Genomic DNA, 27,311 nt, shown 5'->3' with positions numbered 1-27,311 from the left:
TATCAGTGGAAAGAGAAGCAGTTAACACTATCGGACTTTGAAAACCTGCAGTTTTCGCTAATATTATAGAACATAGAACATAGAATAGTACAGCACAGTACAGGCCCTTCGGCCCACAATGTTGTGCCGACCCTCAAACCCTGCCTCCCATATAAGCTCTCACCTTAAATTCCTCAATATACCTATCTAGTAGTCTCTTAAACTTCACGAGTCTATCTGCCTTCACCACTAACTCAGGCAGTGCATTCCACGCACCAACCACTCTCTGAGTAAAAAACCTTCCTCTAATATCCCCCTTGAACTTCCCACCCCTTACCTTAAAGCCATGTCCTCTTGTATTGAGCAGTGGTGACCTGGGGAAGAGGCGCTGGCTATCCACTCTATCTATCCCTCTTATTATCTTGTACACCTTTATCATGTCTCCTTTCATCCTCTTTCCTCTCCAAAGAGTAAAGCCCTAGCTCCCTTAATCTCTGATCATAATGCATACTCTCTAAACCAGGCAGCATCCTGGTAAATCTCCTCTGTACCCTTTCCAATGCTTCCACATCCTTCCTATAGTGAGGCGACCAGAACTGGACACAGTACTCCAAGTGTGGCCTAACCAGAGTTTCATAGAGCTGCATCATTACATCGCGACTCTTAAACTCTATCCCTCGACTTATTAAAGCTAACACCCCATAAGCTTTCTTAACTACCCTAACTGGATAATTAAACATCTGGGTCAAGAGCAATCTCCAAAATACTAGGAGGAGGAATTGTGGCAATTAAAACAAATTATTTTCTATCACCATCCAATAAATTTCAATGGAAATGCACCATTTCAATATTGGGTGATAACAGAACTCTCTGCTTATGCCAAAAGTCTTCATAGCTAAATACTATGCTGACACTTACTGCTTTGGCTGCTAAATACACAGTCAATTGAGAAAAGCATTGGAAGGATGCCACTGCTGATAGAAATGTACCATTCCTTATCTTTGAAGGAACAGTGAGAAAACTAGGGTTGGGGAGAAAGCTACTGAATGCCGACTCTGATTTACTCGGTTTTGATCACATCCTATTCACATCAATGAAAAGTTCAAATGATTAAACTTTTAGGTCTTTCTCATTCTTTTCCCCAGATTTTTTTAATTTTGAATATTCTATCTTCAACCTTAACTGGACAGCAGCACTGTTACCTGAATCAGAGATCTGGAGTTCAATCTCCACTCCACTGATGCAACCTGAATTCCAGGCTGACACTCTACCTGTTGTGCTGTCACAGCTTTCTGATGAGACACTGAACCAAAACTACCTCTCTTCTCTAAAGATTACATGATACTTTTGACCAAGAAATGGGGTGCTGCTTCCGAAGTCTGAAATAGTTTTTATATTTTAACCAATAAAAAGCAAATTAGTTGAAAATTTATTGCAGCAATGTTTATGGGACATTGCTGTGAATAAATTCGTTAACTTGTGACCATGCAAAAGCCCAGATTTTGTGATTAGCATTGAGACTATTAGAACGCAATAGTCTAATAGTCTACAACAGATTAACTACAACTGGACCACTTACAGAAAATGTTAGGGCTTCAGTCGTTCCAGTGATTCATTCTATCATAATTATTTTGTAACAAACTTTCTGACACTGAAAATTAACTTAAAAAGTAAATAGCCATGATACTTCAGTTATAATTGTCAAAAACATATGGTGCATGGCCAAGTAGTTAAGGCATCGGTCTAGTGATCGGAAGGTCGCTAGTTCGAGCCTCAGGGCTCTGGATAGAGGTAGTATCTTTGATGTCTGGCATGCTGCTCCCTACCAGACAGGGTGGATGGGCATCACTGGTCCTCATCCATCTCCTAAATATCTCGTGCTGGCTCCAAGCGCGATACCCCAGTAAACTGCTTCGGCTGGCGGGCTAAACCACGTGAGGGTGGTGTTAACACGGCACCACTGGGTGAAAGACTTCCATAATGAAGTCACCGGCCCTTGCGGCAAGGTTCTCAGATGAACTATAACGGCCACGTGTTCACGACCAAGGTGAGCCACCTAGTTGGAGGAAACCAGCTGTGGTCAAACCTGGAGAGGGATGGGCTCCGCCAGGTTTCAGATGCCCAAGATACACTGCATGATGAGCACACCAAAAAGCTGGTGCAAAGCTTGTCATGACGGTGCCCCGATGGCTCCACCAGGAGTTAAGGGCGTAAGAAGAAGTTGTTCGAGCCCAAGCTGAGGCAGCGTGTTGTGTCCTTGAGCAAAGCACTTAACCACACATTGCTCTGTGATGACACCCGTGCCAAGCTGTATGGGTCCTAGTGCCCTTCCCTTGGACAATATCTGTGGCGTGGAGAGGGGAGACTTGCAGCATGGGCAACTGCTGGTCTTCCATACAAGCTTGCCCAGGCCTCAGTCAACATCGAAAATCGATGGACAGCCGAAGAAGAAAAACAGCAAAATCATCTTTCCCTCTTGATTTTATTATTTACTTCCTATTCTGTGCAAGTTTGCCATTGAAATACGTCTTCCTTCTTTATAGTGGTCCCTTTGGCGGTCCTGTTTCCACTCCAGTACTGTATCTGCACCTGAAGTGGGAGCTGCCAACTCCTCGAGATGAGGCAGTAGGAGTTTGGCAGAACAGGGAGGTGGGTGTGGAAAATGGTGCACTACATATTCCCAGACAGATCTTAAGTTCTCAATACTTCTCCATTTTGAGCAAATGGTTCATTCGTTCGACTAGCTGGTAATCAGTGTCTGCTCTTGGGGTCTGCTGTTGGACAATGTGCTGATAAAAAGATTTCGGAGCCTTTCAGGACTTTTCGGTGGGCTGCAATCATAACAATCACTTAGGCACTTGGCAGGGACTGATAAGCAGGAGCAGCCATTGTAGGAGTTGCCATTGGTGGAGTTGTCAGTGTTAGAGCAGCCAGGCTTTGGCTCAACAGGCTTCAGCAGAGGCTCTAAGTTTCTAACAAGTTTATTTTTCTCTTTCTTTGTCTACAAGTACATTGCTAGTGTAGTGAGAATGGGTCTAGATTTAGTAGTATGTTCTTTGTGTGAGATATGGGAACTCTGGGAGACCCACTGTCTCCCTTCATAACTACATCTGCACAAAGTGCACTAAGCTGCAGCTCCTTAGAGACTGTGTAAGGAATTGGAGCTCCAGATGGATGATCTTTGGTTCATACTGAGGTGGTGATAGATAGGGGCTACAGGGAGGTAGTCACTCCCACACTGCAAGAGGCATGTAACTGGATAACTGTCAGGAGAGGCGAAGGGAACGGGCAGCCGGTACAAAGAATCCCTGTGGCTATTCCCCTCAATAATAAGTATATCTCTTGGATACTGCTGTTGGGGTGCTTGGGTGGCGGGGTCACCAACCACGGGAACCCGCAGTGACCAGGTCTCTGGCACCAAGTATGGCTCTGTAGCTCAGAAGGGAAGAGAACAGCAGTAGTGGTAAGGGATTACATAGTTAGAGGAGCAGACAGAAAATTCTGTGGATGGGAAAGAGACACCCAGATGGTTTATTGCCTCCCAAATGCCAGGGTCAGGGATGTCTCAGATCGGGTCCACTCATCTTAAAGCCGGAGGGTGAGCAGTAGGAAGTCATAGTACATATTGCTACCGATGGCATAGGTAGGAAAAGGGACAGCCCAGAGGAGAGAATATAGGGAGTTAGGTAGAAAGCTGAAAAACAGAGTAGTCCAGTGTAGTAATCTCCGAATTGCTGCCAGTGTCACATGCCAGTGAGGGTAAGAATAGGATGATTTGGCAGATGAATGAGTGGATGAGGAACTAGTATATGGGGCAGAGTTTCAGATTTCTGATCACTGAGATTACTTCTGGGGAAGATGTGACCTGTTAAAAAAAAGGACAGGTTACTCCTGAGCCCGAGGGGGAACAATATCCTTGTGGGCAGTTTTACTAGTGCTGTTGAGAAGGATTTAAACTAATTTGGCAGGGGGATAGGAACCAGAGTGAAAGGTTAGAAGATGGGGTCGTTGGTATGCAAGTCGATGCATTGTGTAGTGAGACTATGAGGAAGGACAGGCAGATGATCAGGCAAAATTGCAGTCAGAGGAATGAGTTAAAGTGTAACATGGGGGGAAATCAAAAAGACAGATGAATAAAGGACTGAAGGTGTTATATTCGAATACATGTAGTATTATGAATAAGGTGGATTATTTTGTAGCACAGGTAGAAATTGCCAAGTATAACGTTTTGAATTGTAGCTGAAAGAAGATTATAGTTGGGAGCTGGACATCCAAGGATACACATTGTATCCAAATGACAGGGAGGTAGGCAGAGGAGGTGGTGTGGCTCTCTTGGTAAAAAATGAAATCAAATCTTTAGAGAGATGATTTAGGATCAGAAGATGTAGAATCCTCGTGGGTAGAGTTAAAAAACTGAAAGAGTAAAAAGACCCTGATAGGAGTTATATACAAGCCCCTGAACAGTAGCCAAGATGTGGAATATAAATTAAAATGGGAGATTAAAAACAAAGGCATGTGAAAGGGGCAATGTTATAATAGTCATGGGGGAGTTTAATAAGCAGGTAGAGATTGGAAAGGGTGCTGCATCCCAAGCGAGGGAAATTTGTAAAATGCTTCACTCTCACCTCTCAAAGGTGATAAATGCCGGCCTGGACAGAGATGCTCAGTATCTAACCAGCTTTTCATTTCAAGGCATTTAGCAATGATGATGCGCCTCTGCAGATGAACAATCTCTTCTCTGTTTTCTGCATTACCTTCATGCCATCAAACTACATTTGGGAAAGAGGTCATTCTCCGCCTATCCAGATCACATCTTCAAAGGTTCAAGTCCTGGTTATCTGAGGCTCAGTTATATAGCATGGAAACAAGCCATTCGGCCCACCACATTCATGCTAACCAGTAGGAATCCATCTGTAATAACCCCATTTTCCAGGTTTCTATGTCTCGGGGATTCAAGTGCTCAATTAGACACTTACTAAATGCTGTCAGAAGCTCTGCCCCTATCTCTCCAGCAGTGTACTCAAGGTACTCAATACTCTCTGGGTGAAAAAGGCCCCCTCAAATCCCTTTTAAATTTCTCACCCTTCACACTAAATCTATATCATCTGGAGTAGAAGTTATTTTCTCTGCATTACATTAAATCATGGAAGTTGGTGTACACATCTCCAAAGGGGAAAAGTAATCAATACCTCAAGACTCAGTGTCCACTTTTCTCAAGAGCTAAACTTTTAGGACTTCAGAAAAACTGTTTCAAACTGAAAACTGACAAAGTAAGCGAGTGCAAGGTAAAACTTTCAACTGCCATACACCTTGTGTTTTAATGAAAATAAACACAAAATGATGGGAATAGCACCTCAGATCCTGCCTGGGCAGCTCCCAACCTGGTGGCATGAATATTAACCTCAAAATTCTGGTAATTGCCCCACCACCCCTTTTCTCTAATTTTCTGCTCTGTGCCCATCTGATCCAATTGGCCCCCATTAGTCTCTCTTTCTCCTCCCTCACCACCTCCACCTGCCCATCATCTGCACACTCCATCCATCAGTTCTCCTCCTCACGCCCCCTCCCTTTTATTCCATGTTCCACTTTCCTCTACTATCAAATTCCAGTATCGTCAGCCCTTTGTCACTTCCATTTACCATTTCCCAGCTTCAGACATCATTCCCATTCTCCACTCCTCCATCATCTGCCTATCAGCCCCCTCACCTAGATTCACCTATCACCTGTCAGCTCTTGCTTCACCCCTCCCTTCCACTTTTTAATACCAGTGATCTTTCGGTTCAGTTAAAGGGTCTTGACCCAAAACACTGACTATTCATTTGCCTCCAAAGATGCAACATGGTCCGGTGAGTTCCTCCAGTTCTTTGTGTGTTTCTTCAGATTGCAACATATGCAGTGTCTTGTGTCTGCATAACATAATTTTTCACATTATAGCAAGGATTTGCAAACGATCAGTGTGAAGCTAAATAATGTACAAACCATTTCACAATGCAGCTCCAAGTTGAGAACCCCTTTGTTTGTGTGGAGTCTGACATAGCCCTTCTTTTTGACATATCGGTAACGGACCTGGTCATCATCGATGGCCGCTGTGAAGGAAAGATAAAAGTAAAGTTTAATGTTTAACCTTTTCAACAGTTGCACACCAAGGGGAATGGGAGCTAAAAGAAGCCCAACAATTAGCAAGATGAAGAACCTATTACAAGAGCAAATTGAGAAATCATTTTGATACAGTTTGGCTAAGTGGTGAGAAGTATGGTGGCAGAAACGTTTGATCATTTTGATTCCATTCTAATCAAATAAACAAATCAGGATTTTTCAGGGTGAGGTAGTTGGTCAGAGCTCACACAGCAGTAATCATGGTTAGGCACCAATGTTAACAAGAGATCTGGTGGTGGGGTTAACTTAACAGCAGAGATCACTGAATCAACTGTTCAGGTCTTAAGATCAAGTCTCACTTAAAAGAATGCAAATTTTTTTTTTCGACAAAGGCTATAGCGAACGGTTGTAATGGTACTTAATACTTTTATAAAATTTTGGGCAGTAACCAATTCTCTTGCTGTCCTGGGTATAATTCTAATGTTTATACAAACTCTGATAGTGACAAGACCCAGTGTAGAACAATGCTGCACCCGGTGACTTCAGAACCGTAACTCCAGATCTTTCTTCTAATGTTGAAACTACTTCTGATTCATATACTTCGTTGTGCCACGAGCTTCCACCACGTCAAAACTTCTTATCAATGGGACTATCATCACAGCATAGTCTGTACCTTCTGTAAAATAGCTGATAGTATTTAATTGTTCTGCTTTGTTAACAACACCTTTTTGCTTCATCGTGTGATTATCAGAATGGTACAAGGCAATTTACAATTAATAGTTCCTATCTTACTTATTTAGATTGGTTATAGAAGAAAGCGAAATCTAACCTTAGTATTTTCTTGCTACATTCTAGTCACCGTTTCAAATTACATGTCACTGAAGAATTGAAATAAAAATGCAACCTATCTCCAGGTTTCTGTCACTGACATAGAACTTCAGAAGACATGTACTGTATAGCTGAACTTAATCCTTAATTTATTCCAGTGAATTAGATGTCTACACATGAAAACGTCATGGTTTACAGGCAGGGAAGCCACACTACTGGAGAAACTAGGTCAAGTGACATGGGAACACTAGTGGTGGTGCCAGTAAAGGGAGAGACAGGAGACTGAGGAAGGAAAAATAAGAGGAACAAATGCAAATTCGTCTGAGGAAAGGAAAGAAATTATAAATGGGGCAGCAGGAAGTGAATGTGTAGTATAAATGTAGTGAACTAATTAGGGGACAGGATGGAGGGTGACTGAGTGAATGAAAGAGCGGGTCAGGAAGAGAGGACTTGGGAAAGGTGTAAGTGAGTTAAGGTGAGGTCACCCATCACCAACTACCACCATCCACTTTAAACCATTTTTTAATAATGTTGTTTACATTGTAGACATGTTTTATTTTTTATGTCCAGGTTTCCCCCGCCTTCCAAAGGTAGAGAGTTCCTATGAAATGGTTCGTAAGCCGAAATGTTGTAAAGCAAAGAAGCAATTACCATTTATTTATATGGGAAAATTTTGTGAACGTTCGCAGACCCAAAAATAACCCACCAAATCATGCCAAATAACACATAAAACCTAAAATAACAGTAACATATAGTAAAAGCAGGAATGATATGATAAATACACAGCCTATATAAAGTAGAAATACTTTTCCACAATCATTACTGAACTGTTCTCCGGAGCGAAAATCTCACGCAAGCGCCATTGGCAGAAAATCTCACGCAAGCGCTGTTGGCAAAAACACGCGCAAGTGCTCTCCAGTAACCTTTAAGCTGTGAAGCTGCCAAATCATACCAAATAACACGTAAAAATACATAGCCGATATAAAGTAGAAATAATGTATGTACAGTGTAGTATCACTTATGGGAATCGGGACAGCGCCGAGCACACTGATGATGGTGTGTTAGACTGAGTCGTCGGAGCTTGGGTGGTGCAGTGGCCCCCCCCTACCCTCCAGGCCGCTAAGCGATACATTGCAGCGAAGAACGCAGTGGTCCAGCGGTAGCTAGGAGGCACACAGCACATCTTTAAGAAAAAAGCCCAAATAAACATGCTAATTAATTAGGTGCCGCCCGTAATTGTCGGCCCAGATCAGTGCCGATTTCCAATTGCGTTGTCTCTGATCCGGGCCGACAATTACGTGTCGGTGGCACCTAATTAATTAGCATGTTTACTTCGACTTTTTTTTAAAGATGTGCTGTGTGACTCCCAGCTACCTTTGCATTCTCCACAAATCGGTATCTGTCCGTGGCCTGGGGGTTGGGGTGGTGGGACACTGGGGTGTCATCTTGTCGCCTGTTTCCATTAGAGCAGGCAGCTCATCTTCTCCTATGACTGCCCGCCTCGATGTCGAAGGTCGAGGTTCGTCGTCTGCTGTGGCTGATGTGGAAGGCTTGCTTGACTGCTGAGCCTCGCGTATTTTTCTATCACACAGTTCTTTAATAAGGACTCAAACCATCCTGCAAATATCCCCTAAACCGACGTACCCTTTCAAAATTAAAGTCGTACTTTATCATTACTCATTTAGTTTCGATTGTTATCCTTTTTTCTTCCAATTGCATCAGCTCTTTATCTGTCAGTTCTTGGTGATGGGATGCCAAAACCTCTTCAACATCATCTTCGTCAACTTCCACAAGCCAAACTCACATTGTCCTTACTTCGTTCATCACGATCAAAATGCTTAATTATGTCTAGTTTTACCGTAAGTGTAACACCCTTACGAGCTCTTTCAGGCTTTTCAAATACCATAGAACTCATCTTGCAAACAGCTGCTCACAGGCTCATGCTTAAGCAATGCTGGCGAGAATCCGGGAGAGAGCAGCTGCTCGGGGCGCGCTGCCTTTTATCTCGCGCTGATTTTTTCGCGTGCTGAATTTTTTTTTCGTAGCAGTGAAAACACCTTCTGAAAGCAAAAATAGGGTACTAATGTAGGTCTTTCGTAACAGTGAGGTTTCGTAAAGCGAATGTTCGAAAAGCGGGGGACACCTGTATTTATATACACCTTATTCCATATTTGTACTTTAACCTCTAGCTTTATTCTTACATAATGATTTATAATTATTTAACATTGTTTTGCGTTGCATGTTGCACCCTGAGCAAAACAACACAGCAAATTCTTAATACTTACAGATGTATATGGCAAATTTATTTGATCCTTGAGATAACGAAAGGAGAAGATGAAGCAAAAAGCAGGTGGATTTTAATGTTTCAATGAAGATAGAGGAGGAATTGTAAAGACAGGAAAGAAAATACATAAAAGACAATGAAAACTGAAACTAAAGATTTATTGAAGCAATTTATAATATTCCACAGATTCTGAAATTATTACAAAATACTTGGTTTTGTTCACTATTGGATTAAAACTGAAAAAGGTGAAGGTGGTATCAAGTTCCCAGTTGAACATTATTCAACATGAATGATAAATTTCAGCAAAACAAGATCATGTAAGCTGATTGATTTTTAAGCCTCACTCTAACAATTACCAGAACTCTTCACTGCTATTGGTACACCTTATATTATGTACATAAAGAGAAATTATTCAAAGCTGTTCAAAGGTAGAAGCTCACATTTGTCTCATGAGCAAGCACCAGTTTCCAAATGAAGCATTTCCATGAACATGAGAAATTCTAAAAGCAAACTGAGACTGTGAAAACAGTGCTCTGAAAGTGATGCTGGGGTACTCTTCTCTAGTGCTTTTCACACCATTTGAATGAGATATTGAATGAGAATGAGACTCATATTGCACCTGTAAAATCACCATGACGCCATCCATCATAGCAGGCAATATTTTTATTCCAGTCTTTGTCAATGGCATGCATTTGCTTTGGGCTAGCTTCTACTGATACCCCAAAACGACACCGGGCTTAAAAGGAGTAAATTACAAGGACATGTTGCATAAAGTTTGGTTTGGATTTCTCAAGCTTTATATCAAAAATGTTCAATATAAAAGTTACAGAAAAAGTATTTAACTTCCCAGTGGGAAAATCCTAGAATCAAGGGCATGGTATTAAAATGAGAACTGAGACACTTCGGAATGAATTTGGAAATCTCTTTTGCACACAAAGGATAATAAAAACCTGGAACTCTACCAACAAATGGATGTGGATCCTGATAAGGAGATAAACAGAATTTGCAAGACAGAGACTGGACGATTTTTGTCAGATAGCAGTTCAAATGATATAAAGATGGATAAGTGGAAATCAAGTATAGGTCAACCACAATTAAATCACAGGTTAGTGTTTGAATAGTCAACTGCTCCAATGTTCCCAGAATAGACCTGTTAGCAGAATACAAATCTGCAACTCCTCAAAGAAATTGCTGTGGTCTAGATTTTAGTTTCTATTTCATAGCACGTGGAGTTTGGGCTATTATACAAAAGCATTTGAACCTAAATGAACAAATAGAATAGTCAAAGAATAGGTATGTGAAGCAGAGCCCTCAATGAGGCTTTTATTCACCAGGAGTGTAAACTGAAGGGTCTCTCTGAATTTGGGATATGAGGTTCTACTTCAAACAACATCTTTCCTTTCAATGAAACTTATTAGTAGCAAATGGAGCTGAATGTATTGAACAGCAAATTCAGAAAGGAAGGTTATTTTAGCCATATTCTATAAAGTTCTAGTGATAAAAATCTACGGGGGAATGTCTCTTATTTTTCTGTTTTCAGGTCTGTAGATTTCAAGGGATTTAGCAAACCACAGAATGAAACACTTTGCAGGAATTTATAACTGGAAGAAACCTATATATCCCACTGCCTTACTGTTCTGTTTCTGCATTTGATTAGCACAGTAAAACGAATGAACATTCAAATGCACTTATGAGAACTTGCTGTCAATAGTCAATATGGAACTACTTCTTGTCATTGGCAAGTTCATCCCATGAGTGTAGAACAGATATGGTTTTCACATTTTTTATTTCATGCACAGATGAAAATTAAACACTCATGTCCTGTGATCTTTTCAGTGTATATAACAAAATAATAGAGAACCAAAATAACCAATCACTAATTACATATATTGCCAAGCCAAAGTCTGAAATATCTGTAAGTATAATAATTGAGTAGCCCACCACACCATACCAAGTTAGTCTTTCTAACCCACCAGTACATGCCATATATAAGAATTAATATTTCTAATTCAAACTGGAAAGTAAAATGTCACTGCATATTTTATAAAAGAGGACAAAGGTGAGAGGTTTTTCAATATTTTATAAAAAAATACATGGAAGGAGAGGTTTGGTTTAATGACAGAGTAGCATAATAGTGCAAATCTGATCATAGGTTGTTATGAAGCTTCAAGCTCTAATTAATCTTACGTAGTCTTGATGTTTGCAGTAACCGTAGCAGAATGCTGAGGAAAATAAATTTATTTTTGTTGTTCCAGTGGCAACCAAATAAAACATTTTACCATATATTTAAGCAGATTAGTTTGTTCCTCTTACGTTTGTTTTGCCATTCTCTGGTCTCCCCTCTCCCAGCCCATACACCTCAATAAGTTCTCATGTTTCTGAATGAAGAGGGTCCCACAGAACCACTAGGCAAGGCATTAGACACAGCTGTGCATCATATGGAGAAGAGAAGTTAGATCAAAGAGAAGGTGCAGAAAAAAGTTAAAATAATGATTTCAGTATGGAGGGATTTCATTTACAACTTGAGAAGAGACCTGCTGGGGATGCTGAAGAATATAACCATTTTGGGCAGGCTAAATAAAGAAGCTGCTGCCTTCAGCAGGGCCAATGGCATAGAATCAAAATGACAGAGAAAATCTACAGGGAGGGTGCAAAGATAATTTTTTTAAACACGCTTTGCCATCACCTGGAGCTCACTGCCTATGATGGTAGAAGGAGTACATGAACAAGGGGTTTCAAATGGAAATGCAGAAACAGAGAATTGGGAGAGTAAAAAAAACAGTAAATGGACAGTAGGTCCAGTGTTAATGAGTGTGTTATAGTCAACACAGGCTAGGTGGGCCTATTTCCACCCTGCATATCTCTGATTCTATGGCTTAAAGGAAGTTAATTTGCAGAACTATCAGCAAAGAACAAGATAATAGAAGAGAATGAAATAGTCTGTGAGAGTGGGTTGTATTTAATAGCCTGAAGGGTGCTCTGTTCCGTGTTTATTCAATGGTTGTGGGCCACTGTTTCTGTTAAGGAGTATACTATCCTAAGGAGAGTCAATATTTGACTCATGTATGCCCTTTGGATGGCAGAACAGCTAGAATTAAGAGCCTATCTGATGAAGTGTTTGCGGTGAAAATGCTTACACAATGTATGAGCCTGGGCTTATAATGAGCTGTAATATATTTGTTATTTCTTTTACAACTGATTCACTTCAGAAAGCTCACAGTTCAAAATATTTTGTAAAGTTCCAGTCCCAAGCCAGGTTCTAAGGACATCCCAAAGTTGGACAATTATGTAGGAAAACTGTTCTCTGCTCAAACTAAGCTCTGCGCAACTAAAAAACAAATGAACAAATAATTCAGCTTTGGTGGTGTTGTGACGTGGGGACATTTTAAGTGAAAAGAGGCCTTTCAACATCCTGAGCAAGCAGATCTGTCTTCAGTTCATCACTTTACACAAAAGTTCACACTTTCAACAATACAGTATTCCATCAGCATCAATCTAGACAACATATTTGCCTTACTTACTGTTTGAGCTCCTAGTGCCAAGAGTGGTAGTGCTCTAGCTAGGCTATTTGAACATTCCAAAGAAGTTTTGTGATAGGTAAGGCATTACATAAAATGGAACCAAACCGAATAAATAGGATTCGAATAATCAGCTATGACCTAGCTGAATTGTAGCATGGGCCAATATTCATGACCAACATATAATGCTTCAGCTTGATTTAAACAGGCAATTGGACTGGTCAAAGAACACTGAGGCTGTCTACAAGAAGGGTCAGAGCCGTCTCTATTTCCTGAGGAAAGATGTCCTTTAACATCTGCCGGACGATGCTGAGGATGTTCTATGAGTCTGTGGTGGCCAGTGCGATTATGTTTGCTGTTGTGTGCTGGGGCAGCAGGCTGAGGGTAGCAGACACCAACAGAATCAACAAACTCATTCGTACTATTGTGGGTATGGAACTGGACTCTCTGATGGTGGTGTCTGAAAAGAGGATGCTGTCCAAGTTGCATGCCATCTTGGACAATGTCTCCCATCCACTACATAATGTACTGGTTGGGCACAGGAGTACATTCAGCCAGAGACTCATTCCACCGAGTTGCAACACAGAGCGTCACAGGAAGTCATTCCTGCCTGTGGCCATCAAACTTTACAACTCCTCCCTTGGAGGGTCAGACACCCTGAGCCAATAGGCTGGTCCTGGACTTATTTCAGAATTTACTGGCATAATTTACATATTACTATTTAATTATTTATGATTTTATTACTATTTAATTATTTATGGTGCAAATGTAATGAAAACCAATTTCCCCCGGGACCAATAAAGTATGACTATGACTACTATGACTAACATCATGGAGCCAATGGAACCTACAGAGTCAAACAAGGCAATGGATCTCTAGGTTCTTCCATTTTAAGGGATACTGCATTTTACGTGTTGTTGGCCACGTGAAACAATTCCTGGAATTAGAGTATTTTCATTTTTGAAAGCTGCTGTCATTGTTGAGGTGATAGGGTGTGGTTGGAGGGAGGGTTTGTGGTTAATGGTAGTGTGAGAGCAGGAGGAGTGACTGGTTAAGGTGGATTGTAGTTTGTCAGTTACCTATAACTGCAAGAAAACTTTGAAACCATGGAATCATAACGCAAATGCCACAGTCCTACTTCACCACATCCGCATATCATACTTCTGTATTCTTTTTTAAATATTGCTTACAACACAGGAGGCCATTCAGTCCAGCGAGTCTTAGAGTAATCCCATGAATCTTGTTCTTGTTGTTATTTCCCCATAAGCTATTCTCTCCCATGTGGCCATCAACTCTTTCTACTTCCACTTGCAGTTATTTACCATAGCTAATTAAGCTATGGATGAACACATCTTTGGGATAGTGGAAGGACACCACAGCATCCACAGCACTTAGACTTAGGGAGTACCTGAATACTCCACAAAGACAGGACCCAAAGTCTGGATCAAAACTGTTTAGATAGAGCACTAAACCATTTTTATTTAAATTGGTGCTCACTTATTTTTCTTCTGGTTATTTTTAGAACATTTTCCTAATTTTACATCAAGAAATGTTAAGAATTTCAACTTAGAGACCCTTCCAAAAACAATATCAACACTAACTTAGATCAACCTCCATCTGAAAACAATGGTATTATAAAGATTGTGGTCTCTATTTCTCATCTCTTTAAATTGCATGCACTGTGGTTACAGTTCAAAATTATTAAACTAAAATCATATGTACTTGATGTACTGTTCTAGCTTGCTGGCTATTTTTCCTCACTTTTTTTAAGATTAGCCTCGAAATTCAACATTTCTTTACTGAGCCAGGCGGCTTTTTCTTATTAAGTGTATTGGCAATCAGAATGCTGCTTTTTATACTGACACGCAAAGGAACAACCGCATGCCGTTTGTAAAGTAAATAGCACACACTGTTTTTAATTGGTGAGTGGCAAGACAGTGATGAGCATTGCACCAACTATAACAGTCTAAACCGACAAAGACTTAATCCCAATATTACATGTAGCTGAAGGAGCTAATCTGTTTTACCTGCTTCATGTGTAGTTTCAGGCATCATTGCTGTGGATGTGAAGGAAGCTGAGACTTTTCCTGTAGAATAATGTGCCTGTAGAAAGAAGCAACAACAATTTTATGAAATCCATTTTTTCCTCCAAAATGCAAACTAAAAACATATGCAATTGGAACAGACATAAGCATATGGTGGTCCAAGCTACTACTGCCTTACAAAAAGATCATGGGTGATCCTATACTTTGTACATCATCCTAGACAATCCTATATCCCTTTAAGATATGAGAGGGTGACCTCATGCTGCACACTTAGCTCATTTCCTTTACAGAACACAGAGGATGCACATCAGTGGAATAAGCCAACAGATGCAGGATACCTTTGTGACGAACACCAACTTCCAGAACATCTTAGAATGAATACTAAATCAATAATTTTAACTGAATTAATTAAAAAACCATTCTTTACTTCTGTTTCAGAACAAAGCAACAGTTTGTAACTTGAATTTATTTAATGCATGGCATACAAATGATCAAATTACAAATATGCTTGAAGGTGTAACGTGAAATCTAGATTTCACAGCATACCCAACATTAGCCTGAATGAAGACATCAAAGGATTACATGGATATACAGTACACAAACAGACCATCTGACCATAAATGAGTAATTAGGATGCTTCAAGATATCCTTGTTCCTTTCTCATTTAGATACCCAACTGCCAATTAAAAAGTGGCACCATAATCTTCCTACAAAAATGTTCTCTTCTATTGGTGTCGAAATTCATTTGTTAATTATTTGCTGAATCCATATGCAATTTATTATCAAACTCCTCAGTGTTAACATTATGAGTCCCCAGCACCCCAACAATCCACACATTCAGAAATTGTCTTTTTTTATTCTGAAGTATAATACAAACTCATAGGCACTCTGGCTTCCATGTTAGCTTGAAACTATCTTGGCTCTATTTCCTGTACTTGCTTTACATTTATTGGGTTTGCTGGAAAACTTGTTATACAACAGTGTGACATCTAAAAGTAATAAATTCAAAGTGTGTTGGAGCATTAATTGGAGTAACATTCAATAGCCTCGATAATCTGCCAATATGACATCACTAAAGATCTTTTTTTTGCACTACTAATTATATATATATTCTTATTGTCATTTATATTTTTTATTATGTATGAAACTGTATTGTTGCTGTAAAACAACAAATTCATGACATATGCCAGTGATATTAAACCTGATTCTGATCACATACAGAGATTTGCTGTATCCATTCATTCACAGTGAACCATTCAGAGAGAGTCAGGCACACACGGACTGAAAAGGACCCTCAGAGATTCTGCCAAACAGCTACTGGGCAACTTATGCATGCCATCTGAGCATGACCCCTTCTTACATTTCATATAGTTAAATGAATGGAGAAAATAGAAAAAGAACAGCAACTATTTAAGATTTACTCATGGTAGAAGATTTCTACTACAGTGCAGATAAAGGAAGGAAGGTAACTTGAGTTTTGAACGGGGGAAATGTAGGTATTGTGGTTGATGAATGAAAAGATTAATTCTCTATGCTCAGACCAAGTCTGTTTTGCATCAGTATTAAATGTGACAAGGTGCATGAAAAGATTTGTTAATTTAAATGGTTTCACATGGACATATCAATGCACTATATTTGATTTGTGGTGGAAAACATTCAAGTTTTTATTTAATTCACTTAATTATAACACAGAATACTAATCCTCAATTTTCACACACGTCTCCAATCTGTCATGAGCATTTACTGTCCTAAATCTGACATTCAAGGAACCCGTAAAAAAAAGGCCGAAGTAACACTCACAAAATGCTGAAGGAACTTGTAAGGTCAGGCAGCATCTATGGACAGGAACGTTTTGGGCAATGACCCTTCTTCATGCATTTTGTGTTTTAAAAAAAAACTTAACTTATGGGGTCTTTCTTTCAAGATTTGTCAAATTTATTTCAGCAAATAGTTCTGCTGTCTTTTAAAAATAGATCTTGCTGGGAGCTGGGTATTGCAGGGAAGGGTGGCATTTAATGCCCATTTCTAACTGCACTTGTCACAATGTCTATGGGCTGCCTACTAGACCTCCTGGTCTGTGTGGTGAAGCTTCTACACTGCCTTAAGTGCAGGGTTATTCTTTGTCACAGTTTTCATTTACCTCAATGGATTGTAAACACAGCTCAAGGGTGGCTAATGTGAGAGTGGATTGGTGTGGCATGCTGTGCAGACAGTGTAAGTATGGAAGATTTTCTTCTCCTGGAATAGACATGTGAACAATTGAGTTATTAGAATAACTGAAAGTACAGTCATTTCTACTCAATTCAACATTTTTAAAAATTGAATTCAAATTTTAAATGTTCAGATTTGAATTTGATTCTCTAAATTACTAGTCCAGTATGCCACTGGCTAAATAATATAATGTTCTGTGTTTCATCATTTTTTTTTTAACATGTCATGAGAAATTTTTTGGGACTACGAATTTTCTGACACTACCTCTTCAGCTATGGGTATCTACAATGCACACTTAAAGCACCGAATCAGGCCTTTCAGCACAACTTGCCCATGACAACCATGATGCCCACCAATCTAATCCCCTCTGCCCATGTGTAGCCCATATTACTCTATATCCCTCCTATTCCCATACCTGTCCAGATGTCTTTTAGATGTCTCACATCATTTCCCCACCCCACCTTCCTCCTCACCTGGTCTTACCTATCACTTGCTAGCTTGTAACACACATCAAAGTTGCTGGTGAACGCAGCAGGCCAGGCAGTATCTATAGGAAGAGGTACAGTCAATGTTTCGGGCCGAGACCCTTCGTCAGGACTAACTGAAAAAAGAGCTAGTAAGAGATTTGAAAGTGGGAGGGGGAGGGGGAGATCCAAAATGATAGGAGAAGACAGGAGGGGGAGGGATAGAGCCAAGAGCTGGACAGTTGATTGGCAAAAGGGATATGAGAGGATCATGGGACAGGAGGCCCAGGGAGAAAGAAGAGGGGCAAGGGGGGAAAAAACCCAGAGGATGGGCAAGGGGTATAGTGAGAGGGACAGAGGGAGAAGAAGGAGAGAGAGAAAAAGAACGTGTGTATATAAATAAATAACGGATGGGGTACAAGGGGGAAGTGGGGCATTAGCGGAAGTTTGAAAAGTCAATGTTTGTGCCATCAGGTTGGAGGCTACCCAGACGGAATATAAGGTGTTGTTCGTCCAACCTGAGTGTGGCTTCATCTTTACAGTAGAGGAGGCCGTGGATAGACATATCAGAATGAGAATGGGACGTGGAATTAAAATATGTGGCCACTGGGAGATCCTGCTTTCTCTGGCGGACAAAGCGTAGATGTTCAGCAAAACGATCTCCCAGTCTGCGTCAGGTCTCGCCAATACATAGAAGGCCACATCGGGAGCACCGGACGCAGTATATCACCCCAGCCGACTCACAGGTGAAGTGTCGCCTCACCTGGAAGGACTGTCTGGGGCCCTGAATGGTGGTAAGGGAGGCAGTGTAAGGGTATGTGTAGCACTTGTTCTGCTTACAAGGATAAGTGCCAGGAGGGAGATTGGTGGGGAGGGATGGGGGGGGGACGAATGGACAAGGGAGTCGCGTAGAGAGTGATCCCTGTTGAAAGCCGGGGGGGGGGAGGAGGGAAAGATGTGCTTAGTGGTGGGATCCCGTTGGAGGTGGCGGAAGCTACGGAGAATAATATGTTGGACCCGGAGGCTGGTGGGGTGGTAGGTGTGGACAAGGGGAACCCTATTCCTAGTGGGGTGGTGGGAGGATGGAGTGAGAGCAGACGTGCCTGAAATGGGAGAGATGCGTTTGAGAGCAGAGTTGATGGTGGAGGAAGGGAAGCCCCTTTCTTTAAAAGAGGAGGACATCTCCCTCGTCCTGGAATGAAGAGCCTCATCCTGAGAGCAGATGTGGCGGAGACGGAGGAATTGCGAGAAGGGGATGGCACTTTTGCAAGAGACAGGTGAGAAGAGGAATAGTCCAGATAGCTGTGAGAGTCAGTAGGCTTATAGTAGACATCAGTAGATAAGCTGTCTCCAGAGATAGAGACAGAAAGATCAAGAAAGGGGAAGGAGGTGTCGGAAATGGACCAGGTAAACTTGAGGGCAGGGTGAAAGTTAATGAAGTCAACGAGCTCAGCATGTGTGCAGGAAGCAGCGCCAATGCAGTCATCGATGTAGCGAAGGAAAAGTCGGGGACAGATACCAGAATAGGTTTGGAACATAGATTGTTCCACAAAGCCAACAAAAAGGCAGGCAGAGCGAGGACCCATACGGGTGCCCATAGCTACACCTTTAGTTTGGAGGAAGTGAGAGGAGCCAAAGGAGAAATTATTAAGAGTAAGGACTAATTCCACTAGACGAAGCAGAGTGATGGTACAGGGGAACTGGTTAGGTCTGGACTTGCTAGCTTGTACTCGTCCCCCTTCCCCCAACTTTTTATTTAAGCTTCTTTCCCAATTCCAGTCCTGATAAAGGGTCTCGGTCTGAAACATGAACTTCCCCCCCATAAGCGCTGCCTGGCCTGCTGAGTTCCTTGGCATTTGTGTGTGTTACTCTGGCTTTTAAATGTTGTTATTCTACCTTCCACAAACACCGTCTATGGCAGCTCATTCCACATATGCACCGTCCTCTACATGAAGAAGTTGTCCCTCAGATCCCTTTTAAATCTTTCACCTCTCACCTTTGTTATGCCTTATAGTGTTCAGTTCAAGTTCAGTTTATTGTTATTCAACCATACACATATATACTGCCAAATGAAACAACTCTCCTCTGGACAAGGTACACAGCACAGTAGATATAACTCACACACAGAACACAAAGTATTATTACCATAAATAAATTAACAAATAATAAGGTGCATTTACAAAACAGTAAAAAGTAAACAGTATAATGCAGAAAACTGATGGACTCATACGTGATGAGATCTGAGTGGTGACAGGCAGTTCGGTAGTCTTATGGCCTGGGAGAGGGGGAGAAGCTATTTGCCATCCTAACAGTTCTTGTTCTAATGCCACGGTACTTCCTACCTGATGGTAGGGGGTCAAGGACATTGCTGGGTGCATGGGAGGGAGTTTGAACAATGCTAAGGGCCCTATGTATGCAGTGCTTGAGGTAAATATATCTGATGGTTGGAAGAGAGACCCCGATGACCTCAGCAGTCGTCGCAACCCTGTGTAGGGACTTGCAGTCTGATGCCTGACAATTCCCGTACTAGATAGTGACGCAGCTGATCAGGAGAATCTCGAAGGTGCTCCTGTAAAAATTGGTTAGAATGGGGTGGGAAGTCTCATTCACCTCAATCTCCTCAGGAAGTGGAAATGTTGCTGTGCTTTCTTAACCGAAGAGATGGTGCTGAGAGATTGTCTGTTATGTGCAATCTCAGAAACTTGCCACTTCTAACTCTCTCCAGAGGAACCATTTATGTGCACTGAGATGTGCACCTTACTGAAGTCCGCTATCATCCCTTTGGTTTTGTCCACATTGGGACCCAAGTTGTGCTCGCACCATCTTACCAGCTGCTGTACCTCCTCTCTGTATGCCGTCCCATTGTCGTTGTTGCTGAGGCCAGCCACTGTTGTGTCATCAGTGAACTTGATGATTTGGGTTGAAGTGCGTCTAACAGTGTAGTCATGTGTCAACAGCGTAAACAGAAGCAAGCTACACAGGCAGCCCTGGGAGGGGGGCCAGGTGCTCAGCGTGATGCAGCTAGAGTTGTCCCTGTCAATGTCGACTGACTGTGGCTTTTCTGCCAAGCAGTCCAAGACCCAGTTACAGCTGAAGTCAATAAGCAGCATCCTGGTTTATGAGGCACCATTTTCCAGGTGGGACAGAATGGAGTGGAGTTCAGATGCTATGGCATCATCAGTGGACCGATCTGAACAGTAAGTGGACAGGAAGGGGTCCAATATAGCAAGAAGATGGGATTTAATGCGATCCATAAACAGCTACTCAAAGCAGCTCACTATTGCTGAGATCAGTGCCACTGGACGGTCATCACTGAGACAGGTTACTGTTGCTCTCTTAGGCACTGGAATGATGGTGGCTGCCTTGAAGCCTGCAGGGACAGTGGACAGTTCCAGAGATGTTGATGCATGTTAGAACCTCTGTTTACTGGGCTGCACAGTCCCTCAGCACCTGACCAGTTATGTTATCAGGTCCCACAGCTTAATGTGGGTTGACCCTGGCTAGGGTCTTCTTTACATCAGCTGTGGCCAGATAGAATACCTGCCTTTTGGGGTGTGGGGGAGTTTCCCAGGGAAAATATAATGCACATTCAGTCTGTTTATAACCCTAATGATTTATAAACCTCTACAAGGTCACCCCTCAATCTCTTATGTTCAAAGAAATAAAATTCTAGCCTGCCCAATCTCTTTATAAGAAAGAAATGCACATTTCCCTTTCTATAGCAAGTGTGGAGAAGAATCATTAAATGTTAACTTTGAGTAAAAGGACAGTAGGGGTATTTTGTGATTAGACAGCTAGATCACATTCTTTTCAACTGTGACGAGCAGCATCAAATTTCATCACCTTCAGCAACTGTGAACATATAGGGTGACATCATTCTACAAACAGTGTGAACAATGAAGCTAATGGCAATGGTGGGTTGGACAAGAAAGAAATCTTACATAAATTTGAACAGGTAAGTGGAAAAATTTAAAATAATAACAACTAAGATTACTTCAGATGTTACAATAGTTAAGAAATGGATTAACACATCTACAATATGTAGAGTTACTCCCAAGAGATTCATTATAGAGAATTGAACATATACAGGAGTCCTTGTCAGAAATTGAACTAAAGGTAAGATAAAATTAACAGCAAAATATTTCTAGCTACATAATCTCCAAAAGGAACAGGGAAAGAAAACTGATATTTGATAGAATTAGATAGGTGAATTGATTATGGGGAGCAAGGACATGGCAGACCAATTGAATAATTACTTTGGTTCTGTCTTCACTAAGGAGGACATAAATAATCTTCCAGAAATAGTAAGGGACAGAGGGTCCAGTGAGATGGAGGAACTGAGCGAAATACATGTTAGTAGGGAAGTGGTGTTAGGTAAATTGAAGGGATTGAAGGCAGATAAATCCCCAGGGCCAGATGGTCTGCATCCCAGAGTGCTTAAGGAAGTGGCCCAAGAAATAGTGGATGCATTAGTGATAATTTTTCAAAACTCGTTAGATTCTGGACTAGTTCCTGAGGATTGGAGGGTGGCTAATGTAACCCCACTTTTTAAAAAAGGAGGGAGAGAGAAACCGGGGAATTATAGGCCGGTTAGCCTAACGTCGGTGGTGGGGAAACTGCTGGAGTCAGTTATCAAGGATGTGATAACAGCACATTTGGAAAGCGGTGAAATGATCGGACAAAGTCAGCATGGATTTGTGAAAGGAAAATCATGTCTGACGAATCTCATAGAATTTTTTGAGGATGTAACTAGTAGAGTGGATAGGGGAGAACCAGTGGATGTGGTATATTTGGATTTTCAAAAGGCTTTTGACAAGGTCCCACATAGGAGATTAGTGTGCAAACTTAAAGCACACGGTATTGGGGGTAAGGTATTGGTGTGGGTGGAGAATTGGTTAGCAGACAGGAAGCAAAGAGTGGGAATAAACGGGACCTTTTCAGAATGGCAGGCGGTGACTAGTGGGGTACCGCAAGGCTCAGTGCTGGGACCCCAGTTGTTTACAATATATATTAATGACTTGGATGAGGGAATTAAATGCAGCATCTCCAAGTTTGCGGATGACACGAAGCTGGGTGGCAGTGTTAGCAGTGAGGAGGATGCTAAGAGGATGCAGGGTGACTTGGATAGGTTGGGTGAGTGGGCAAACTCATGGCAGATGCAATTTAATGTGGATAAATGTGAAGTTATCCACTTTGGTGGCAAAAATAGGAAAACAGATTATTATCTGAATGGTGGCCGATTAGGAAAAGGGGAGGTGCAACGAGACCTGGGTGTCATTATACACCAGTCATTGAAAGTGGGCATGCAGGTACAGCAGGCGGTGAAAAAGGCGAATGGTATGCTGGCATTTATAGCGAGAGGATTCGAGTACAGGAGCAGGGAGGTACTACTGCAGTTGTACAAGGCCTTGGTGAGACCACACCTGGAGTATTGTGTGCAGTTTTGGTCCCCTAATCTGAGGAAAGACATCTTTGCCATAGAGGGAGTACAAAGAAGGTTCACCAGATTGATTCCTGGGATGGCAGGTCTTTCATATGAAGAAAGACTGGATGAACTGGGCTTGTACTCGTTGGAATTTAGAAGATTGAGGGGGGATCTGATTGAAACGTATAAGATCCTAAAGGGATTGGACAGGCTAGATGCAGGAAGATTGTTCCCGATGTTGGGGAGGTCTAGAACGAGGGGTCACAGTTTGAGGATAGAGGGGAAGCCTTTTAAGACCGAGGTTAGGAAAAACTTCTTCACACAGAGAGTGGTGAATCTGTGGAATTCTCTGCCACAGCAAACTGTTGAGGCCAGTTCATTAGCTATGTTTAAAAGGAAGTTAGATATGACCCTTGTGGCTACAGGGGTCAGGGGGTATGGAGGGAAGGCTGGGTTCTGAGTTGGATGATCAGCCATGATCATAATAAATGGCGGTGCAGGCTCGAAGGGCCGAATGGCCTACTCCTGCACCTATTTTCTATGTTTCTATGTTTCTATGTTTCTATCTCTTCAGTTTTGACATAATATGGGGTCAATTACCAAATCACGTAATTATTGATACCAATCAAATTTTAAAATTAGTTGCAAGGGGTTTTACAGCAAAGAAGCATTCAAACTATCTATGGTACAGTGAAATAATAATTTCCATTACACAATTCAGCTAACAAAATAAGACTTTAGTTGATTGACTGATACATGATTACAGAAAAGTAGAGATAAAAGAACTCAAACAGATGAATTCAAGGGAGGCCTTAAAAAGGAACTGTATATTGGAGAGATTAATGGAGGCAACCCCATAGCACAGGACTTTAGTCAGCCGAAGACATGAAGAGGAAGGGGAGAAGGATCACAGGATGTGAGGATAAAGAGGGTGAGAGGACAAGGGGGATAATTGTATATTTGGAGGATACGGCAATACTAAAAAGTAGACAGCTTTTGAACTTAAAAGGACATTCTAAGATTTTCTTTTGACCATCAAAGCAAGATGAGTAAGAATCCTGACGGTAGATCTGGAAAGTTGTAACCAAGTATAGCCCAGATAGAGCCACACAGACAAAACAGAAAACTGAATAAATGTAAGAGACATCTAAAACAATTGGAAAGTACAGCTCCAACAGCAGACAAGAAATTCTAGATAACACAAACACCACTATCACATGGAACCTTTGATCTCTCCATCTTCCCTCTACCAAAGACATTTTCTTTGTTCTCTGCACCCTTCACCTTTCTGTAACTTTGTTATATTTCACTCAGTTCCAAGAAAAGTCATCAATCTGAAATACTAACTCTATTCTTATTTTCAGATCATGCTACCTGACCTGACAAATATTTCCAGCATTCTGTTTTTATTTAAATTTCTAACATCTGCAGTTTTTTTTTATTTTCGTCCTGAAATGGGCCAGGATTGATGGTGATAAAATTCTTTCTTCCTCTGCCAAACATAGAGAAATAAAGTGAAGTGAAATGGGCTCGTTTCAAAAGGAAAGGTTTGAGATGCATTGGATTCACCGCAATATGGTCAGAATTAAGCAATATCTGGTATTCTCATTTACGGACTGTTATAGAACATAGAACATAGAATAGTACAGCACAATACAGGCCTTTCGGCCCACAGTGTTGTGCCGACCCTCAAACCCTGCCTCCCATATAAGCCCCCACCTTAGATTCCTCCATATACCTGTCCAGTAGTCTCTTAAACTTCACCAGTGTATCTGCCTCCACCACTGACTCAGGCAGTGCATTCCACGCACCAACCACTCTCTGAGTAAAAAAACCTTCCTCTAATATCCCCCTTGAACTTCCCATCCCTTACCTTAAAGCCATGTCCTCTTGTACTGAGCAGTGGTGCCCTGGGGAAGACGCGCTGGCTATCCACTCTATCTATTCCTCTTATTATCTTGTACACATCTATCATGTCTCCTCTCATCCTCCTTCTCTCCAAAGAGTAAAGCCCTAGCTCCCTTAATCTCTGATCATAATGCATACTTTCTAAACCAGGCAGCATCCTGGTAAATCTCCTCTGTACCCTTTCCAATGCTTCCACATCCTTCCTATAGTGAGGCGACCAGAACTGGACACAGTACTCCACAAGTGTGACCTAACCAGAGTTTTATAGAGCTGCATCATTACATCGCGACTCTTAAACTCTGTCCCTTGACTTATGAAAGTTAACACCCCATAAGCTTTCTTAAGTACCCTATCCACCTGTACGGCAACTTTCAGGGTCCTGTGGACATGGATCCCCAGATCCCTCTGCTCCTCTACCAAGTATCCTGCCATTTACTTTGTACTCTGCCTTGGAGTTTGTCCTTCCAAAGTGTACCACCTCACACTTCTCCGGGTTGAACTCCATCTGCCACTTCTCAGCCCACTTCTGCATCCTATCAATGTCCCTCTGCAATCTTTGACAATCCTCTACACTATCTACAACACCACCAACCTTTGTGTCGTCTGCAAACTTGCCAACCCACCCTTCTACCCCCACATCCAGGTCGTTAATAAAAATCACGAAAAGTAGAGGTCCCAGAACAGATCCTTGTGGGACACCACTAGTCACAATCCTCCAATCTGAATGTACTCCCTCCACCACCACCCTCTGCCTTCTGCAGGCAAGCCAATTCTGAATCCACCTGGCCAAACTTCCCTGGATCCCATGCCTTCTAACTTTCTGAATAAGCCTACCATGTAGAACCTTGTCAAATGCCTTACTAAAATCCATATAGATCACATCCACTGCACTACCCTCATCTATATGCCTGGTCACCTCCTCAAAGAACTCTATCAGGCTTGTTAGACACGATCTGCCCTTCACAAAGCCATGATGACTGTCCCTGATCAGACCATGATTCTCTAAATGCCTATAGATCCTATCTCTAAGAATCTTTTCCAACAGCTTTCCCACCACAGACGTAAGGCTCACTGGTCTATAATTACCCGGACTATCCCTACTACCTTTTTTGAACAAAGGAACAACATTCGCCTCCCTCCAATCCTCCGGTACCATTCCCGTGGACAACGAGGACATAAAGATCCTAGCCAGAGGCTCAGCAATCTCTTCTCTCGCCTCGTGGAGCAGCCGGGGGAATATTCCGTCAGGCCCGGGGACTTGTCTGTCCTAATGTATTTTAACAACTCCAACATCTCCTCTCCCTTAATATCAACATGCTCCAGAACATCAACCTCACCCACTGAGAGATCTGTGACCTGACCCGGTTCATTACCTAGTACTAGATCTAGTATGGCATTCCCCCTGGTCGGCCTGTCCACATACTGTGACAGGAATCCATCCTGGACACACTTAACAAATTCTGCCCCATCTAAACCCTTGGAACTAATCAGGTGCCAATCAATATTAGGGAAGTTAAAGTCACCTATGATAACAACCCTGTTATTTTTGCACCTTTCCAAAATCTGCCTCCCAATCTGCTCCTCTGTATCTCTGCTGCTACCAGGGGGCCTATAGAATACCCCCAGTAGAGTAACTGCTCCCTTCCTGTTCCTGACTTCCACCCATATTGACTCAAAGAGGATCCTGCTACATTACCCACCCTTTCTGTAGCTGTAATAGTATCCCTGACCAGTAATGCCACCCCTCCTCCCCTTTTTCCTCCCTCTCTATCCCTCTTAAAGCACTGAAATCCAGGAATAAAGCAAACGCTTACATTATAAACTGCTTTCCATAGGTTGCAGTTATTTGTCATACAGTATAGTCTCTATTATGGTAGTACTCTAATCTAGAAATGCTTAACGTTAATACTGAAATCCCAGTTTCTCTGGGCTGCATAGGTCTAGGGAATACATACTCCGGTCCTGCCAAACCCATGAGATTGGGACGTTTCTCCCATTCTAAACCTTGGTTTGTGTGCATGCTGTGTGATTTGCTACCCTGTTACAACTTAGTACCAAGAAATAGCAGACAGCACATTGCAGACGATGAAAGAGATTATATTTATGAATGTTAACTTAACTAAAGGGTTAGCAAAGAAAAGAGGAAAAACAACAAAACAGGCCTACTATAATTAAACAGTCAAATGTGCACAAGTTGGAGCTCAACTCTTCCAAAAGTCACATTCAATGATCCTCAGTAGACCTTCGCACCTTGTTCCATTGAATCACAGTCCCTCACCAGGTCGAATCCTATGACCGGTTCTCTTCAGCGTCTTCTCTCTTCATCTCCCACCAAAGACCCCAGCTCACACTGGTGTCAGACACAATCCGCTCCCCTGATTGGATGGCACCTGTTATCTCTAATCATAACTCAAACACTGCTTCTACAGAAAGACCATTACGTTAGCAGTGAAACCTTTTCCAGGGTGTTACAATACTATGTTTAAGGTTGATTTCCCTGTAATATTCACAAATGCTACTTGACTGGCTGAGTTCTTCCAGTATTTAGAGCTG

General features: G+C 41.8%; 1 protein-coding gene across 1 annotated transcript in view; it reads right to left on the bottom strand.

Annotated features, from left to right (window-relative positions):
- Nucleotides 1-27,311, bottom strand: part of ppil2 (peptidylprolyl isomerase (cyclophilin)-like 2) — a 389,068-nt gene that overhangs the window by 224,341 nt on the left and 137,416 nt on the right. The window contains exons 11-12 of the mRNA XM_063040908.1: nt 14,733-14,808; nt 5,959-6,065 (exon numbers count right to left, since the gene is read on the bottom strand). Of these exons, the coding sequence (XP_062896978.1) occupies nt 5,959-6,065; nt 14,733-14,808 (183 nt within the window). The remainder of the gene's footprint in view (nt 1-5,958; nt 6,066-14,732; nt 14,809-27,311) is intronic.

Source organism: Mobula hypostoma, chromosome 2, assembly GCF_963921235.1.
Source record: "Mobula hypostoma chromosome 2, sMobHyp1.1, whole genome shotgun sequence".
NCBI classification, from domain to species: Eukaryota; Metazoa; Chordata; class Chondrichthyes; order Myliobatiformes; family Myliobatidae; genus Mobula; species Mobula hypostoma.
The sequence above is the reverse complement of the archived record's forward strand: the minus strand, read 5'-3'. Positions and strand labels throughout refer to the sequence as shown.